The sequence below is a fragment of the Psammomys obesus genome, unplaced genomic scaffold, assembly GCF_907164565.1.
Source record: "Psammomys obesus unplaced genomic scaffold, mPsaObe1.curated_primary_1811, whole genome shotgun sequence".
NCBI classification, from domain to species: domain Eukaryota; kingdom Metazoa; phylum Chordata; class Mammalia; order Rodentia; family Muridae; genus Psammomys; species Psammomys obesus.
Genome location: NW_026586550.1, coordinates 10,801,175 through 10,817,679, shown reverse-complemented (window position 1 = coordinate 10,817,679; position 16,505 = coordinate 10,801,175). Strand labels below are relative to the sequence as shown.

Genomic DNA, 16,505 nt, shown 5'->3' with positions numbered 1-16,505 from the left:
TAAATACATTGAGGTAAAACACTCTTATACATAAAAATGTTTTTGAAACAAATTTAGAAAACTGTACAAATTAACTGTGTTCTAGAGAGATGCACTATTATAGATATAGTATTATCCTGAGAAAAGAACACTAAAATGGCAAGGATTTATGTTTGAGTGTTAGTGTCTTTTGTTTGAGAGATGGCCTCACCATGTAACTGTGACTGGCCTAGAACTGACTGTGTAGACCAAGCTGTCCTGTGCCCTGTGACCAGGCATTTTGCTTTGTGGGGTTTAATCCAATTTAAAAAATAAAAACATTTAAGGATCAGAAGATAAGCCAGGTGTGGTGGCACATGCCTGTAATACCAGCAACTCAGGGAGACAGAGGCAGGTGCATCTCTGGGAGTACAAAGCCAACCTGGTCTACAAAGTGAGTCCAGGACAGCCAAGATTACACAGGGAAACCCTGTCTTGAAAAAACAAAAGGATCAGAAGACAATTTTCAGAGCTGATTCTCTACTACCATGTTAATCCCAGGAACCACATTTTAGGTTATTGGCTTGTCTTTACCTGTTGAGCCATCTTACACCCCAAATCCAGGGACTTGAGCATGCTAAACAGACCTCTGTTATTGAGCAGGATCCACCTGATGGTGTACTTCAAACCAACATCCATATAACCAGTGTTCATCTATTCACTTTCATTTTCAGTCCTTCTGACACTTCTGCCTTTCCATTTGGGATCATTTCTTTGTGTTTAAAGTTTTCTTAGTATGAGGTTCAGCAAACGGCAGCCCAGAAATCAAACCCACATTGCTGCCTTATTCAATTTGAGGTGGGGAATGTTGCTCTTTTGCTTTGGTTGGTTGGGCTGGTTAGTTTGAAATAGACCCTCAGTGTGGATCCCTGGCTCACCTGAAACTCATTCTATAGACCAGGGTTCCCTCAAACTCACAGAGCTCCACCTGCCTCTGCCTTCCAGGTGCTGGGATTAAAGGCATTCAGTACTATGCCCCAGTTTTTGGCTTTTGTAAAACAAGGTGTCACATAATTCAAGCTGACCTTAAACTTGCTATATAGCTGAAGAAAACCTTGAAATAATGAGGTTACAGCTCAGCACTGTTTTCAATCAAGTTTCACTGGAATACTGCCAGGCTCACTCACTCTTCTGTCTATAGCTGATTTTGCCCTTTAACCAAGAGTTGTAAGGTTATAATACTCATAATCTTATAATTTATAACCTTATAAGTTGTAAGGTTATATTATATGACCTGCAAGATTTATTATTTCTGTTTGCTTTTTTGAGACAGGGTTTCCCTGTGTCCTAGCTGTCCTTAAACTCCTTCTATAAACCAAGATGGCCTCAAACTCAGAAATCCACCTACCTTTGCCTCCCAAGTGCTGGAATTAAAGGTGTGAGCCATCACTGCCCTGATAAAAGTTACTTTTGTTTCATTTTGTTTTGTTTTTCAAGTCAAAGAGTTTCTCTGTGTAGCTCTGGCTGTCCTCAAATCACTGTAGACTAGGCTGGCCTGGAACTCAGAGATCTGCCTAGCTCTGCCTTCTGAGTGCTAGGTTAGAGGCGTGTGTCAACAATGCCCAGCCTCAGTGGATATAATTTTTTTTCTTCATTCTTCTAGGAGCAGAATTCAAGAAACAAACAAACCAAAAACATAGCTAATCCTGGTGACACATGCCTGTCACCTTAGCACTTGAAAATTGGAAGCATGAAGATAAGAAATTCAAAGCCGGCTTTGGGCTCATGATAAGTAAGCCAGTCCAGGCTACATGAGAACTTGTCCTAACCAAAAGAAAAAGAAAAAAGAAAGAAATTACTATAATCCCAGCTATTTGGGAAATAGAGGCAAATTCCAGAGTGCTCGGGTGTCATTCTGTGTTAATGGGAACATATCATAGTTGTGTACTTTTGTTTGTTTTTCTAGACAGGGTTTCTCTGTGTAGCTTTGGCTGTCCTGGACTCACTTTGTAGACAAGGCTGGCCTCGAGCTCACAGAGATCCTCCGGCCTCTGCCTCCTGAGTGCTGGGATTACAGGCAGGCCTGTGCACTGTGCCTGGCCATGGTTGTGTACTTTTATGAGACAGACACACTGGACCAGCAAATAGCCAATGCATTTGGAGCATAGGACTAAGATCCTGGATCCCACTGGGGAAAAAGAGCTGACTCCCTAAAACTGTCCTCTGACACCTCTCTGCACAATGGCATACAAACACCTACACTCAGACATATCATACAGTAAGAAAATAAAAATTGTAGATACACATCCATACATAATATGTTTGTCTAGGCATAGGAAACATGGAAAGATGCATAGTAAACTTAGTAATGTTTACCAAAAGTAATGAAAATGTGAGACGAGACAGGACAAACATAGTTATATTTATGGCATCAGAATAGGCCCATAAGGCAATAGCTTTTTTTTTTTTTTTTTTTTTTTTCCTTTCTTCTGAGACAGTGTTTCCTTTGTACCCTTGGCTGTCCTAGACTCATTTTGTAGACCAGGCTGGCCTTGTCTCTTCCTCCCTGAATGCTGGGATTACAAGCATGCACAATGGTGCCCTGCTTATTATGTTTATATTTTAAAATACTTAAGAGCCCAACATGGTAGTTCTTTAGTTCCAGCACTATGGAGGCAGAAGTAGGCAGGTCTTTATGAATTCAAGGCCAGTTCCAGGCCAGTCAGAACTACATAGTGATACCCTATCAAAAAAAAAAAGGCAAAACAAAAAATTTGTTTTAATTATGTATGTGCAGATGAGTGAAGGTGCCTGTAGAGACAAGAAGGGCCCGATTTCTTGAAACTAGAGTTACAAAACGTGGTTGTTAGCTACCCATCATGGGTGCTGGGAACCAAACTCGGATCTTCTGCAAAAGTAGTACACACACCCTTGACCACTAAGCCCATCTCTCCATTTATTACCAAAAACGAAACAAAACAAATAATCCAAGTTTGTAAAATTAGACCAAGCACAGCAGGGACTAGGGGACAGGCTCACAGGGTAAAGTGTGCACACGTAAGGGCCTGAGTTTGGATCCCTAGCACCCACATGGTCATGGCACTGCGTGCTTCTAACGCCAGAGCTGGAGAGCTGAGGCAAATCCTGGAGACTTGGTAGTCGGTCACTAAACCCAAAATAGTGAGCTCCAAGTTCAGTGAGAAAACTGTCTCAAGAAATAAGGCAGAGAAGTACCTAAGGAAGGCATTCTTTGTTGACCTCCACACGAATCTTCATGTGCAAGAGCACAGACACACGTCAGTGATCCCAGGGTAAAAAAGTTCAGCAAACTCACTTGCAGACACCTCCAATTTTATTTCCCTAACCACTCAGGCAACAAAAATACAGAAAGAAAACCCAAAACTACACTTTTAAAAATATTTAATGATAAATACAAATGGTTACAGTCTTGAATGAAGGAAGGTCTGAGGACTCTCTGCATCATGGCTCCCAGCCTTTCCCTCCAGGCTGACGGGGCAACTGGAGGCCCACCAAACCAGCCGACTCCTCCACTGACCGCTCACCCTTGCCATGAAATTCCTGATGAAGGGCTACATGTTGCCGGATGCTACGCAAGAGGCAAAGATAGGTGGCAGCTTGGAAGTGAAGCTCATGTTGGGCCCTGCACAACTTCTCACTTGTGACCTAAAAAAGTGATTAGCAAAGTCAGATACTCTGTCCACACCGCACTGTACCCACATACCCACAGAAGGAGTTACTAAGTGAGCTTTCTCTACAAAGGAAACAATACAAATGTGCATGGGTATGTGTTCACTACTGTCATAGGAATGGTGCAGAATTAAGAAAGCTGACCTCCTCCTTTGTTTGGTCACATAAAGAACATGCTTTCCTCCCTTAAATTAAGTCTACTTTGTGTTCTATAACTTCAACTATAAACCTTTTGTATGCGAGGGGGTGCATTAAAGAAAGCACTGAAATGACCACTCTGTGCTGTGTTTTTATTGTGACTGAGAGAGAAAATAACCAGAGGCATCGGAAGAGTCCTGAGGAGAAAGAAAAAGACCGGACATGGCTAGGACCTTGAGAGAACAAGAGATAGCCAATTTTAAGGAGAATAAGTAGCTGAGGGAAAAAGGAGTGAGGGAGCTGGAACAGTCCTGGGATTTGGGGATAGGGTGGGAGGAGCCAGTATGTCAGCATAGGGTCTTTGAAATGTATAATGAGTACTCATGAATAGGGATGGAGAAAAGCAACAGGTCAGCTTGGACTTTGATGTGCAACCATAGGTGCAATTCAATGGAGAGCCAAGTCCCTTCTTCCTGTAGCACAGGAAATGACTCCTTTGTGGGGTAGAAAACCAGTTTCACAAGTTCCTGAGGAGTGATGGCTTATTATATAACCTCTAGAAATCCTTCTGGAGTCCAGGCTGAGCTCATTTCTGGAAATACGGACTTCCTGAGACCTAACACCTTACACTCCAAATTCAGAAACTTCTCTACAAAATCATGGCTTTGTAGTCAATAGTTACAAAAGGAAGATAATATATGTACATATGTACACACATATATATATGAAATAAGTATGTTTTCCTTTTGTTTTTCAAGACAGGGTCTCTCTATGTAGCCTTGGCTGTCCTGAAACTCACTCTGTAGACCAGGCTGTCCTTGAACTCAGAGGTCCACTTGCCTCTGCCTCCCAAGTGCTGGGATTAAAGGCATTCGTACCATTGCCCATCGAAACAAGTATGTTTTCATATAACTTAAACTTGTTTTTACAATTTAACCATCTGGAAAATCTGGATTCTAATGACCTTAAGAAGCTATAAAGTCAGCCGGGCAGCAGTACACACCTGCACTCGCTGAGGGATTATAAACGTAATCTCTGTGAAACCCTGTCTTGAAAAAAAGCAAACAAACATAAAAGAAGCTATCAAGTCCATATCAATGTCCAGAGTAACTCCGAATCATGGTTATTCTTCCCAGTGCTTCATTTTTAGTCCTCTGTCCTTACTATTTTGGGGCTCCAAAGTTGTGAGAAAGGAGTGGGGACGTGAAGAATGTAAGCATAGATGGGGATGTCTGATTAGTCCCTGGGCACCACTGCATACATGAGTCCTTTTCTCAGTCTAAATATCTAAGGTTAAAATCTGAGAAGTCGAACATGTAATATTTAATGAATTACAGCAGTGCTGGGATTCAGAGCTGGGAAAAGCCCCTGAGGTGCCTATTTAATACACCAAAGCAGACCTGGCCTCCAGGTTCTCCCAGCATCCCTCAGTCCCTACCTGAACTTCCCAGCCCAGGGGCTTGGGTTTCCTGCCCCCCCAGAGGCTCTTCTCTATATAATCCAGACATTTTGGTTCATGTGTCATCTGTCCCTCACCCCACCCCGTTGTCCTGTCTCCCTGTTTACACAGTGACTTCCGTTACCTCCTGTGAGACCAGTGAACCCACCCTAGAGCTGCCCCCATAACCCTGCCTTTATATACTTTTCCTTTTAATCCTGCTTGAACTGATTCATTTTACCAGTGAAGAAGACCTACCAAGCAGCACTCAGCTGCTCTAATCAAAACTTCTTTAAATACAAGGAAGACTGGTCTGAAATTCAGTCTTCTTGTCTTGCACTTACAAATGCTGAGATTTACAGTTATGTGACACCATAGCACACCTGGGTCAAACTTAGTATATGTGTGGAGGGGCTCGAGTCTTATTATGTAACCAAGTCTGGCTTGGAAATCACTGTGATCTATCTCCAAAGAGCAAAGTATAGTTGCTAATACAGCTCAGTGGGTAAGGACACTTGCTGCCAGACCTGATGCCCAGCATTCAGTTCCCAAAAACCACAGTAGAGAAAGAGAACTGACTCTCCTATAAACTGCCTTCTGGCAGCCAGGCATGATGGTGGACCCCTATAATCCCAGCACTCAGGGGGATAGAAGCAGGTGGATCTCTGAGTTTAAGCCTGGTCTGCAAAGCAAATCCAGGACAGCCAAGGCTACACAGAGAAACCCTGTCTTGAAAAACCAAATAAATAAACTGTCTTCTGACCCTCACATATTTGTCATGTACACCCCAAAAGTATGTATGTATATACACACACCCACATATATATATATATATATATACACATCATATATATTAAAAGATGTAGGTAAAAAAGAAAGGGGTTCCTAATTGTATCCTTTCTCCCTAGGGAACAGAATAGATGAGCACAGAAAGTTTTTAGTTAGCCCTGAACCAGAAGAAAATAAAAATCATCCCCCATATTATTATGTGCATTCAGTACAGTGGGATTTCTTTTTTTTCCCCAGCACTGGAGATGGAACCCAGGGCCTCAGGCATGCTAAACAAGTAATGTCCTGCTACCTCTTACAATCAGCCTTGGTGGTTTGGGGAGTTTGATTTTGTTGTTTTGTTTTGTTTGGGTTTTTGTGAGTTTCTTGCAACAGGGTAGCTCATGGCTAGCCAGTAACTTTCTCTATACCAGCCTCGCCTTGAACTTAGTTATCTACCTGGATTAAAGCTTCGGGTCACCATACCTGGTGTTTTCCTGAGAAACTTGCCGTTACTGTTCTTCCGAGATAGAGTTTCACTATGGAGCTCTGGCTGTCCTGGAATTCAACTTTATACCAGGCTGGACTCCCAAATGCTGGGATTAAAGGCATGGGCCACTACACACAGCTTTCTGTGAACAATTTCAAAACCACTACAAAGCCCCCTTCAGGGGCAGTAATGTTACCTCTATAAGGCCCAGCTGCATTCACATATACTTTACCTTATCGTGCCCACAGCACTCTTAACCACTATTTGAAGCTGCTGGTTTTGCCTTTGAGTTAGGCATTTTCTTTTCCTTACTTTTCCTAACCTCCATTCGCTTGTGCTTAATAGCCTATCCATAGACTTTCTTAACCACACCTTCTTTCTAGCACTGCGTGATGGTTATCTACACCCTTGACGCTTCTTTATGCTAAGCGTGGTCTTAGTCCATGGCTCTTCAGGTGGACTGTAGCTTCTTAACAGGTGTGGCCCGTGAACATCTTCATTCGTTTGTTTTTCAGAGACAAGTTTTCTCTGTGTAGTCCTGGCTCTCCTGGAACACACTGTTCAAGGCCAGGCTGGCCTGGAACTCAGATCCACCTGCATCTGCTCCCTAGGATGAAAGACAGGTTTCGCCACCACCTGACACATCTTACTCTTGATTTTTGGCCCAAGTTCTTAGTACACAGTCCCTAACATTATGATTTTTTTAAAAGCTACGTGAATTTCAGTTCTAAGGTTTTACATTGCTCAAACTCAGCAGCTAAGATGATTGGTTATTAGGTTATCAGACATAGGTTTCCTTCCCCTAAATTGAAGCAGAACTATGCAGATAACTATCGCTGAGCCTTAGCTGCTCCACTTGCATTTGATCTTGTCCAAAAGGCGGAGAATTGATCATTACTTCATTTGGAAAATTAACCATTTTGCATTCCCTTCCGACTAAGAGGGTTAAGAACTGTGAATTTCACAATGGCATCGTCCCAAGGATAGCATTCTGTATGTTTATGTTTGATACAGCAGTAAAACGCACCCTGTTATACAGCAAGCTAATGATGCAGCGATCCCTACAGAATGAATACAAGACATTGCTTTCCTCAGTGATGAACAAGATATTAATAAAGCACAATGCCTTACTCTTGAACTCTTAACACATTCCCCACTAAATCATCTTAAACATTGATTTTTGCCTTTAATCACAGAGTTCAGGAGACAGGGTATCAGATGTGAGTTCAAGGTCAATCTGATCTACAGAGCAAATTCCAGGTCGGCCAGATTAATAGTGAAATTCTATGTGTACACACACACACACACAAACACGCATACACTACGCATAAACACTGCTTCCTATAAACACTTCAATGTGGAGAGGGTGCCCTTGTGCCTTTAAGTGTACCGACCCTTAAGGCCTCCTTCACACAGCGCCCGCCCCTTACCGCCATTCCACACCCCGTGTACCAGGCAACCAATGAAATCCTCAGAGACAGCTCCACCCTGGGGTGGCAGACACTGAGTCCCCGGGAGGTGCACCCCACGAGGCTCCTGGGTCAGTAGGGGAGTTGGGACCGCAGAATAGCCCAGGGCCTGGGCTAGGTAAGGAGGAAGGCAGGTGGAGGACGAGTCCGATCACACCCATATGTCCCGAGACCCCGCGGCCACCCTGCCGAGCCCGCCCTCTCCTCGCCCCTTCCCGAGGCCTGAGGCCCGCGGGACGCGGCTTCCGTACCCGATGTGCTCGGAAAGCCCTGAGCAGGTAGCGGTAGGCCGCCGTGTCGCGGTACGGTCTCCCGGCGGCCGCGTTCAGGTAGCGCAGCTCCCGCAGCAGCCCCCGCAGGGTGCGCGCCGGCGACCCCAGCGCCGCCATCTTCCCGTCCCTCCCGGCCTGCGCCCGCCGCGCCCACAGCGCCGTCTGCCGACGCCCCTGAGCTGGGAGGTCCCTACCTGGGTCCTTCCGACGGCGTCACGTCGGACTTCCGTTGGCCGGCGGCCGCGGGGAGTCAGCGACGACGTGGCTGGCAGGGGAGTGCGGGCCTGACGCAGGCCGCGCCAAAAAGATGTGGCCAGCCTCCCGGGGATGGCAGAGGCAAACACGCCGACCTCCAGGCGTTGATACCCGCAGCCTGGGGGGAAACGGACGGGTATCCTCATGCGGCCCCTCTACTAGTAAAACCTCACATCACTTTCTCTAGTTTTAAGCGTTGTGCGTGGCTTTCATGGGGGCAGAGACAGGAAGATCTCTGTGAGTTCAAGACCAACCTGGTCTACAGCGTGTGCTCCAGGACAGCTAGAGCTACGTAGAGAGACCATCTCTCAAAAATGAATGTACAAAAGGAGTAGGTTCGACTCACAGTAACAGTCAATAATAAAAGATGCGAAAAGAAACACCACCCCAGATGGGACTCGAACCCACAATCCCTGGCTTAGGAGGCCAATGCCTTATCCATTAGGCCACTGGGGCTTCTGCTGTTACCGCGCTGAAACACCATAATCAACTTACTTCCTGTCTCTACGTCATCACATTTTTTTTTTTTTTTAATCCTATCGCAAAGAACCAAACCTGTCGTCAGTATGAAGTGGATGCCTGCTGGGAAATGTAGTTTAGATACCAAGCGCCAGACCACAGTTTCACCTTGTAAGCAGTAGACGTAGGGAAAGCAGAACAGGCTCAGGCTTCTGCTCCTTTTGTTTACGCGAGCCTGTGTCTATGTGTAGTAGTCTGCGCCTGCGCAAAAGTGGACTTGGGGCCGTACAGAGCCAAAGGGGCTGAGAAACGGGCCGGGTCTTCGAGACTTGCCCCGATCCTATTCTTTGTAAGATTTTCTCGGGAAAAGCAAGCCCCTTCCACCTGGATTACCTTCGGGGTTTGCCTTTGCTCTAGCTGGTTGTTAGGGGGCGTTTGTGCAGTGGTCAGTTTCTGTTTCCGGTTGCAATTCCGAGGCCATTTCCGTAGCCAATAATGTGTTAGGATGGTTGTGTTTCGAATTTTCAAGTGGGCTATAAATACAGGACGGTAAGAAACTGTTTGTTACTATTATAGAAAGTGAGTTAGGAAAAATTTAGTTAGGTTTTTCCCTAATTATATACCTTGGACAAAACCACTCTTGGGAGTGGTCAGCGGGAGTTGAGACCGGGTTTCTCAGTGTAGCTCTGGAGGTCCTGACTTCACTCTGTAGACCGGGTCACTTCTTGTTACCCGCTGTTCAGATACCTGAGCTAGCCTCTTTCTCCACCTCAACAGCCTGCCTATCGCCTTAGTACTCCTACCTACCTCAGGGCTTGTTTGACTTGCTGAGTGGCTAGAAGCCACTCTAGGCCTTTATGCTTTAGATAGCATGACTTTTGTCATGCGTGGTGGCACCCTTAGGAGGGTGAGGCAGGAGGATTTCTAAGTTGGAAGCAGTCCTGGCCTAGTTTAGTTTCCAGGGCAGCCCGAGTGAGACCTTATCTCAAATAACATTTAAAAATAAAAAGTTGCGCTGGAGAAATGGCATAGAGACTGTTCTTCCAAAGGTCCTGAGTTCAATTCCCAGCAACCACATGGTGGCTCATAACCATCTATAGTGAGATATGATGGCCTCTTCTAGAATGCCAGACACACATGCAGGTAGAACACTGTATAGTCAAATAGAGGACAGTAAACTAATTATATTTATTTATTTATAATTGTGATTTTTACCATTCCAATTACACAGGATGCTTGGATTCTGTTTAAATCAGCTAGCTTCACCTTCTGAACTGCTTTCCTACCTACATTAATTAAAGACTAGCTAGCTTGCTATAGCGGAGACCTCAAACACACAGAAAAAATATCTTTTATTCTTTGTCAATTTCACACATGTAAATAATGCATTTTGACCATATGTACCCCCAACCTTTCCCTTCCCATCCTCAGAGTCCCCAGCTCATCCTTCCCACTTGCCCAAAACTCTCTTTGTGTTTTTCTTTTTGTGTTACTCATAATACATTGAATCCAACTCATGCTGCCTATTGGAATGTTGACAGGATTCATTCACTTGATCTCCTGCAGGCTTATCCAGGTCAGAGTTCATGAAAAGACGGCACCTCACAGTACATCTTCTGGATCCTACATGCTTTCCATCTCTCTTCTGATGTTTCCTGAGCCTTGGTGGGCCAAGGTGACATACGTAGGGTCTCTATGGCCTTCACAGCATAGTGACATCTGCAGGAGGCTCGGAGGCAGTTCCGTTCAACATGACTCAACAGTGTTGGTTCAAACTTCTGGGGTCTGACCCTTAATAGTTCATGTGTATTAAGCACAGCACAATTTGGTGAAAACTATTCTGGCTATAAGTAACTCAACTGACATGCACAAGAAAGCATACATAAATCTCGAGGAACAAATAAGGTAAATTCACATCAAACATGGCTATATTGAAACTCTTTGTAAAGTCTATAAAGATAAGTTCTCTAGGTTTACTGAGTAAGAAAATTAAATAAGGGTGTGGGGAAAAGTCATGGCCAGAGAAGTCTCCGGCCACACGGCACAGAAGCCACCAGGCTGCTAAGCACATCTGCTGCCAGTCTTCTGGAGAGAGAGCAGGAGCTGCATTCCTTCCTTCCCTTTAAGGAACAACCCAGTGTACTTGGCATTCCAAGTTTCCCTAGTACTTATCTGTGAACACAAAGACCTCCACACCTCCTACAGACACAAATATCCCCTATCGTGTTTAGCACTCAATAGACATCCCTCCTCATCACTTTGACCAGTTATAAGTCTCTGCATTAACTGTTGACCACTCCAGAGAGAAACTTTCCTTCCCTGGCTTGAGGGCAGTACTAATCTACAGATGCAAGCAAAATTCTTAGGAAGCAGTCTGCTAACATGTCATTTAGCAAAACAACACTAAGAGGTTCCTCCCTCTCTTGGGGTAACACCAACACAACTGACCCCTTGTCAACTCCACACACAAACAAATCACTAAGTAAGTCATAACCTTTCCATTCTTATGCATCCTGAAGATCTCACATTAAAAACAAAGAACTTTAAAAGTCCCACAGTCCTTATAAATTCAAGCACATTAACATTTCAGACTCTTTAAAATAGCCAATCTCTCTAAAAATCAAAAATCTCTTCTAAAAGTTTTAAGTCAGCCAGGCTGTGGTGGTCCATGCCTTTAATCCCAGCACTCGGGAGGCAGAGACAATCAGATCTCTGTGAGTTCAAGGCTAGCCTGGAAAACAAAATAAAGTTTGAAGTCTTCAGCTGTGGGCGCCTATAAAAAAAATCAAATTTAAATTAAATACTTTCTTCAAGAGAGAAGAACCAGTCACAATTTGAACTAAGCAAAACTGAATTCCAATAGTATAAGTAGCTCAATGTTTAATTATCTAGGATTCACTCACAGCCTCCTGGGCTCCTCCAAAGAGCATTCGTCACTTTTCCAGTTCTGCCCTCTGCAGCACACACAGCTTGTCTCCTCAGCGCCCGCTGGCTCTACTCCACTGCTGTTCTTGGTGGTCATCCAAGGCACTGGCATCTCCAAAACAGTAGGATCTTCTGCTGCCACTGGCCTGCACTTTCCCCAATGGCCTCTCATAGGCTCTCTTCATGGTGCCAAGCCTCAGCTATTCTCCAGGACCCCTTCAGGCCTTCCAAACGAGTACCACCTGGGAGACTTTTGTGAGACAGGGTTTCTTAGTGTTGCCTAGGCTGTCCGGGAACTCTGTGGCTCCAGGCTGGCCTCTAATTCAGATACCTACCTCCTGAGTGCTGGGATTAAAGGCATGTGTGGTTTTGTTTTCCTTTTCTACGTGCATGGATGTCTGTGTAAGGCTGTCAGGTGAATCAATGACTGAAGAAATTTAGAAGTAGTGTACGACTTGGTTTCATCTCAAGTGGACTTTACCCATCAGAAATCAGGAATGGTTAAAACAAAGTCAAAACACACATTGCTGTCTTTTATCTGCAAGCCCCCTGTGATAGAGCTGTCAATAAGTTATCAAGACAATGCCTTACAGCCTGGTTTTATGGAGGCATTTTCTCAGTTAAGGCTCCCTCCTTTCTAGTTTGTGTATCAAGTTGACATAGATTAGCCAGCACACTCCCTGTGGCCTATGACCTCCCAAGCTTTTGATCAGGCTTACAACACCAGGACTGAGTTTATTCCTGTGGAGCAGCCCTCAATCTCAATGCAAAAGCAGTTGGTTACCCCTCTAAACTTCATGGTACTATTACACAATAAGCACACCTTCCCTTGCTGGTTGATTCTACACAGGCAGAGTCAGCCGCAGAGAAACAGTTGATAGCTTTTTCTTCTATAGAAGCCTGCATAGTACCTTCTCCACTGTGAAAGCCACTCACCAGGGAAAAAGCTTCTTACACTCAGTTCTTCATCAATAGGCATTGCATCCTTGCACAGGTTGGATTCTAGAACCCGAACTAGAGATGGCAAGGGAATGAGAAAATGATGGACACACAAGCACATGTACCAAAAGGCTGGCATTGGATGGTCTGGGCTCTCCGATGGACAAACCCAAGCATCCCAGAAGCTCAGTGTGGTTATTATATACAATTGAACAGGGAAGTGGAGTTAGCACATAGAGACAGTCGAGGCAGGGCTGTCTTGTTATATACAGAACAAGGAGACAAGTTTAGCTAATCCTGGTAGAGGCAGTCCCTGAAGGCCATTTTCTGCACATACTGCCAACATCCATGCTTGCACCAGAGGAAGGCTTTGCTCTCCCACTAAGCTTCACCTCAAAGTGTGGAGGCTTTCCCAATTTCCCATAGCTCTAAGGCTTTGGTCCTTGACATGGCTGTGCCCATGTCAACAGCAGACATTACTCAGGACTTCATTCACAAAGGGCTTCTTCTTCTTCCCACAAGTAGAGTCTTACCATACAGTTTCAGTGGACCATCAAGAAATATACTCCAGTTAGCTGCACATATAATTAATATTCAGTAATAGCTAACCAGGTGGCAGCTTAAACTTGTGATCCTAGCACTTGGGAGACTTGAGACAGGATTGCTTTGATTTTGAGGCCTACCTGGCTACAGAGCGAGACCCTGAATCAAAATAACACATACTGGTAATCACTAAAGCACTGCTAGTATGGAGCGCAAGGGAAACTGAGGTGCCTCCTTACAGACTTGACCCCTCACCTTCTCTATACTTCCAACCTCTTTGTTGTCTCTACAGATCTTAAACTCAAATTCAGTTTTTTGTTTGTTTATTTGTGTTTTGCTTTTTGAGATGGAGTTTCTCTGTGTAGCCTTGGCTGTCCTGGATTCACTTTATAGATCGGGCTGGCCTCCAACTCGCAGAGATCCACCTGCCTCTGCCTCCCTGAGTGCTGGGTTTACAGGTGTGTGCCACCAAGCCAAGCTAAATTCACTCTTCTTATCATCAGCTGAGTCCACAAATATTCAAGAAACAAACATCCTAAAGGAACTGGGCCCTGATTTCTTCACCGGGGTCATCATAGGTTGGTGTCTCCTAAGGCAAAGTGAATAGAAACCCTTCAACAGCTAGGAGAGTGGCCAGGGGTTGGCATGAAAATGAAGCTTTGCATTTGCATCAGTCAGAGCACTTTTTAGTCCCACCACTCATTAGCTTCCTGCTGAGTTGCTAAGGTGGTGTTCCCCACTCTGGATTGTGTAGTTTCTGAGTCCTGTTGTTGTTATGTAGACCAGCCTGACCTGGAATTCACTATGCTTGGAATAGTCCATTTATTCGTTTGATATAATGTTTTTATTATTTGGAAATTTCACATACTGTACCCCATCCCATTTACTTCCCAGTGGAACCAGGTCCACTCCCCCTATTCTTATGAGTTCCCACAAACAAACAAACAAACACCAAGTCCAATTTCTGGTGCCATATACTCACGGAGCATGGTCAACTCCCTGTGGCCAGCCAGTCATGATCTATAATGATACTGTAGCAAGGGCCCATGCTAAGGTGTACCCCCTGAGGAATTATGCCAAGCAACAGATCTGGTATTTTAAAAAAAAATGTATTGGGGGGAGGAAGAGGAGGGCCTGGAGCAGAGGTAAAGACAATGAGTGAGCCATGAAGACAAAGAGGGACAGAAAGGGGACATCTAGAGAGAGACAGTGGGGGCAGAGACAACAGAGCTGGAACAGAGATTGCTGGGCTGGCGCGGTCCTTGTGGTCCTTGTATCCTGCGTGCAGCTGGTGCACCTGGTGGTGGCAGCTGATGCTGCAAGACGTTGCCAGGTCCCTGAGGGCAGCACAGCAGAATTGCCTGCACACTACCAAAGCCCCTTAGAGATAGAGGATTTCTCCTTCCTCCCTACCCTGCCAGAAGCCATCAGCTGTGAAGAGCTACACCTCAGCATCCTTACCACAATTCTTAAGGGTTCCCTTAAATGGCTTCCTGACTAGCCTGTTTCTTTTGGGGTAGGGGTGGGTGGTGGGGGGAGAGGGGTTGTCACAGAAGCCTCCTTTTTATGTCACCCCCAACTGTGAATCCGCAGTCATTCATACCACTGCAAAGTAAGCTTCCCTGACCTTTATAGTCAGCAGCAGCGCAGAGCATGGACATGGTTTCTGGCTACAGCATGGACCAAGGCATCACCCTCTTCAGTTCTTCCATTCTCCCCTGTGCCCCCGGCTCTGTTCTGCCATCTTTCCTTCCAGTTTCCTGAGTCCACTGTTGGTATAATGTTCTTATGGAGTATATACAATTTACCCTTGTTCATTCAAATGCTGATTTCTCTCCCCCACTATCTGGTTTCAATCTGGACATTGCACTGTGATGCTTATTCTAAGCATCACATGTCTCAAGTTTGTGTAAACATGCCACCATTTGTTCTCTGTAATTGTCAATTATACAACCAGCCAGTGCTGTGCAATGGAGAAAATAGGGTGGGACATCCTGGTCCAAAAGGGAGGAGAAGGAAGCGAGTAGGGTAGGAGGACAGAGACCGGCAGTAGAGGACTTTGAACCACATGGAGAGATGAACCAGATCTAAGATATGACTAAAAGCAAGTATAATGTGGAAAATCTGAATGGTAGGAAGCTATGCGGGCTTGAAGGTTTATGATAGAGTAACTATTGCCCAGCATTGTGCTCTAGGTTAATTAAATAAATCCTAGTCTCTGTGTGGTGATTTGGGTATGCAGCTGGTTTAGGAATAACCACTGCTTAACTAAAAGATAAATCAACAATAAATATTAATAACCCACAACAGTCCACTTTTTAAAAGCGGCTATCCATGGACCTGCCCTTTTCTAGTTTTTCCGGGGACACTGCTAGCTCTGCAGACTTCTCTGCCAACACCTCATCTCCCCTCCAAGCCTCCATGGGTCTCTCTGGCTCTTAGGAGCTTTGCTACCTTGGCAGGAGCCACCTCCCATCACAGCTGTGATTTGGGTTTCCGTCCTTCATAGCAATGACTTGTCCCTGGACCTGGTTCTTCAGCATCGGCTTTTCTCCACATGCTCCAGAGGCTCGTGGATGAAGTAGATGCTGTGTCAGACTGACTAGAAGCGCTGGCCCTGGGCAGACCCCAGCGCAGCTGGCCACTCAGGAGCATGCCCAAGCCGCAGGGTCTTCTCTTGGAGTAGACCTTTGTGAATAGTCGCTCGCTCACAGCAACTAGCTAGGCAAGTTAGCCTCAGGTTATTCTCTCATCATTTCATGCCAGTTTCTGCCCTTGGGCTTGAAGCTTGGTTTGCCATTTATTGCTGCTAAAATTCCTGCATTACTGCAGGTAGGCCCTTTGCTGAACTGTTGCCTTTCTGATCTAGTGATCACTTCTATAACTCTGGCCCCGGTTCATCTTTTCTGTGACTCAGACTTTATCTTTGTGTTTTCTCGGGACTTTCCAAGCCCAGCTAGAGCGCTTGTATCTCAGCTCTGCCATTTTCTGATTGAGCTCATAAGCAACTCCATGGACCAGGACTTCCCACAATAGCTCAGCTGTTGCTAGGTCTATGTCAGATTATGCTGGCTCTTGCTGCGGCTACCTGAAAATGGATATGAAATAATCTCTCCCTGTAACAGATAACGAAGTCATCTTAC

At 45.1% G+C, this 16,505-nt stretch overlaps 1 protein-coding gene, 1 long non-coding RNA gene and 1 other non-coding gene across 3 annotated transcripts; all 3 read right to left on the bottom strand.

The window, feature by feature from the left end:
• Positions 1-3,361: 3,361 nt before the first annotated feature.
• Positions 3,362-8,416, bottom strand: Fmc1 (formation of mitochondrial complex V assembly factor 1 homolog). Its single transcript, XM_055602066.1, has 2 exons — positions 8,221-8,416; positions 3,362-3,642 (listed from the first exon to the last, which is right to left on the bottom strand). Exons 1-2 carry the CDS (start codon positions 8,356-8,358, stop codon positions 3,439-3,441), a joined length of 342 nt encoding a protein of 113 aa, XP_055458041.1. The 5' UTR covers positions 8,359-8,416; the 3' UTR covers positions 3,362-3,438.
• A 463-nt stretch (positions 8,417-8,879) lies between these two features.
• Trnar-ccu (transfer RNA arginine (anticodon CCU)) lies at positions 8,880-8,952 on the bottom strand. Its single transcript has one exon. It is a non-coding gene; the product is annotated as a tRNA-Arg (tRNA).
• A 1,469-nt stretch (positions 8,953-10,421) lies between these two features.
• Positions 10,422-15,249, bottom strand: LOC129672605 (uncharacterized). The gene is made up of 3 exons (XR_008719517.1): positions 14,990-15,249; positions 11,859-12,130; positions 10,422-11,728 (listed from the first exon to the last, which is right to left on the bottom strand). It is a non-coding gene; the product is annotated as an uncharacterized LOC129672605 (long non-coding RNA).
• Between the last annotated feature and the right edge of the window lie 1,256 nt (positions 15,250-16,505).

Bases quoted from the DNA above. Each gene is read 5' to 3' on its own strand.
- Fmc1 (XM_055602066.1), bottom strand. From the start codon at position 8,358: ATGGCGGCGCTGGGGTCGCCGGCGCGCACCCTGCGGGGGCTGCTGCGG. The intron at 3,643-8,220 runs GTACGGAAGCCG...TCACTTTTTTAG, and splicing joins GGGCTTTCCGAGCACATCGG to GTCACAAGTGAGAAGTTGTG.